Source organism: Echinops telfairi, unplaced genomic scaffold, assembly GCF_000313985.2.
Source record: "Echinops telfairi isolate 266 unplaced genomic scaffold, ASM31398v2 ScPeMD7_60;HRSCAF=208, whole genome shotgun sequence".
NCBI lineage: Eukaryota > Metazoa > Chordata > Mammalia > Afrosoricida > Tenrecidae > Echinops > Echinops telfairi.
Genome location: NW_022103958.1, coordinates 44,337,601 through 44,339,314, shown reverse-complemented (window position 1 = coordinate 44,339,314; position 1,714 = coordinate 44,337,601). Strand labels below are relative to the sequence as shown.

At 42.3% G+C, this 1,714-nt stretch overlaps 1 protein-coding gene across 1 annotated transcript; it reads left to right on the top strand.

Annotated features, from left to right (window-relative positions):
* The first annotated feature begins 424 nt into the window (after window positions 1-424).
* Window positions 425-1,360, top strand: LOC101642531 (olfactory receptor 1030-like). The gene has a single exon (XM_004716416.1). The coding sequence runs from the start codon at window positions 425-427 to the stop codon at window positions 1,358-1,360; it is 936 nt and encodes a 311-aa protein (XP_004716473.1).
* The last annotated feature ends 354 nt before the right edge of the window (window positions 1,361-1,714 follow it).

The window sequence follows — 1,714 nt, the reverse complement described above, 5'->3', positions numbered from 1 at the left end:
AATTCTTTATGTGATTGACGAATTACACAAAGTAAGGGTCATGTTACCGACTCTTCTATTACTCTTGACAACCAAGGTAATGTTGTACAGGCCTCTGCATTCCAGAACCAAACACCCTACCTGGCCCCAACTAGGATCCAAAAGTGTTTGTTGAATCGAAAACTTTTATACTGTTAATATGAAATAGGATCTATCCTAGGGAAACACAATAATTTCGTCGGCTTAAATATTTTTTTAAATGTGAGCTCAGATTTTCTTATTTTAGCAGAATGAAACTTTATGATTAATGATTGCCTTTAGCCATTAGGCAGTTGCAGCCAAAGTCCTGTCAACTAGGGTTAGAACAAGTGTTTGGAAGCTCTTCTGAAAGTATCTGCTCTTTTTAAGGCATATTACTTCTTTTTGCAACAGACAGGAGAACAAAATGGCAAGAGGTAATCATACCACCGTGACAGAATTTGTCCTCATGGGATTTACAGACCGTCCTGAGCTTCAGCTCCCCCTCTTTGTGGTATTCCTGGTCATTTATCTCATCACCCTGGTGGGAAACCTGGGCATGATCCTGCTCATCAAGGTGGATTCACGACTGCATACCCCCATGTACTATTTCCTCAGTCATCTGGCATTCATTGATCTCTGCTACTCCTCCTCCATTGGGCCCAAGATGCTGCAAAATTTGTTAGTGAAGAAAAAAACCATCTCCTTTGCAGGCTGTTTTGCTCAACTATACTTCTCCAGTGCTTTCGCCACCACGGAATGCTTCCTCTTGGCCACGATGGCCTACGACCGCTACATGGCAATCTGCAACCCCCTGGTTTACACGGCCATTATGACTCAGCGGGTCTGCAGGGAGTTGGTGATAGGAGTTTATACCTATGGCTTCCTGAACTCTGTCATACAGACAGTTCTGACTTTCCAGTTGTCCTTCTGCGACTCCAACGTCATCCACCACTTCTACTGCGCAGACCCGCCTCTCCTTGCTCTCTCCTGCTCTGACACCCACAACAAAGAAAAGCAACTCTTGATCTTCTCGGCCGTGAATCTCACAGGGTCCCTGCTGACCGTGCTCATCTCCTACATCTGCATCCTCTTTTCCATTATCAAGATCCAGTCCTCCGCGGGCAAGTGCAAAGCATTTTCCACCTGCGCCTCGCACCTGACTGTGGTCATCATCTTCTATGGCACCTTGTTTTTCATGTACCTACGGCAACCTAGAACTGGGAATGCTTGGAAGTACAACAAAGTGGTCTCTGTGTTTTATAGTCTTGTAATTCCTATGCTCAACCCCCTGATCTATAGTCTAAGGAACACGGAAGTAAAAGTCACCCTGAAAAAAATGCTAGAGGGCAAAGAGTCCTAGTGAATGAGTTTATCAGCATGTAGCATTAGGAAAAGCATGCTATATTTACTCAGAACTAGCAGACTTCAAACATTTGTGGGAAAATGGAATCAAAAGGTAATGTAATTTTCCCACGAACTTTTTGAAGCCCTCTTGTATACTCCGATTCATTGGAATTTAGAAGACCATCTGCTATCTAATCCAGAAACAAACAAATAGCAGTGTTGTAATGCCTGAAAGAACTAGCCCATTTTCCTAATATTGTAATATTTCATCCAATTAATGATCATAGATTAATGAGTTGATTTGCAAGCTAGAATGTGAATAATTATGTTCTTTATACATTGACTATGAAGTAGTTTACTACCAATTAGA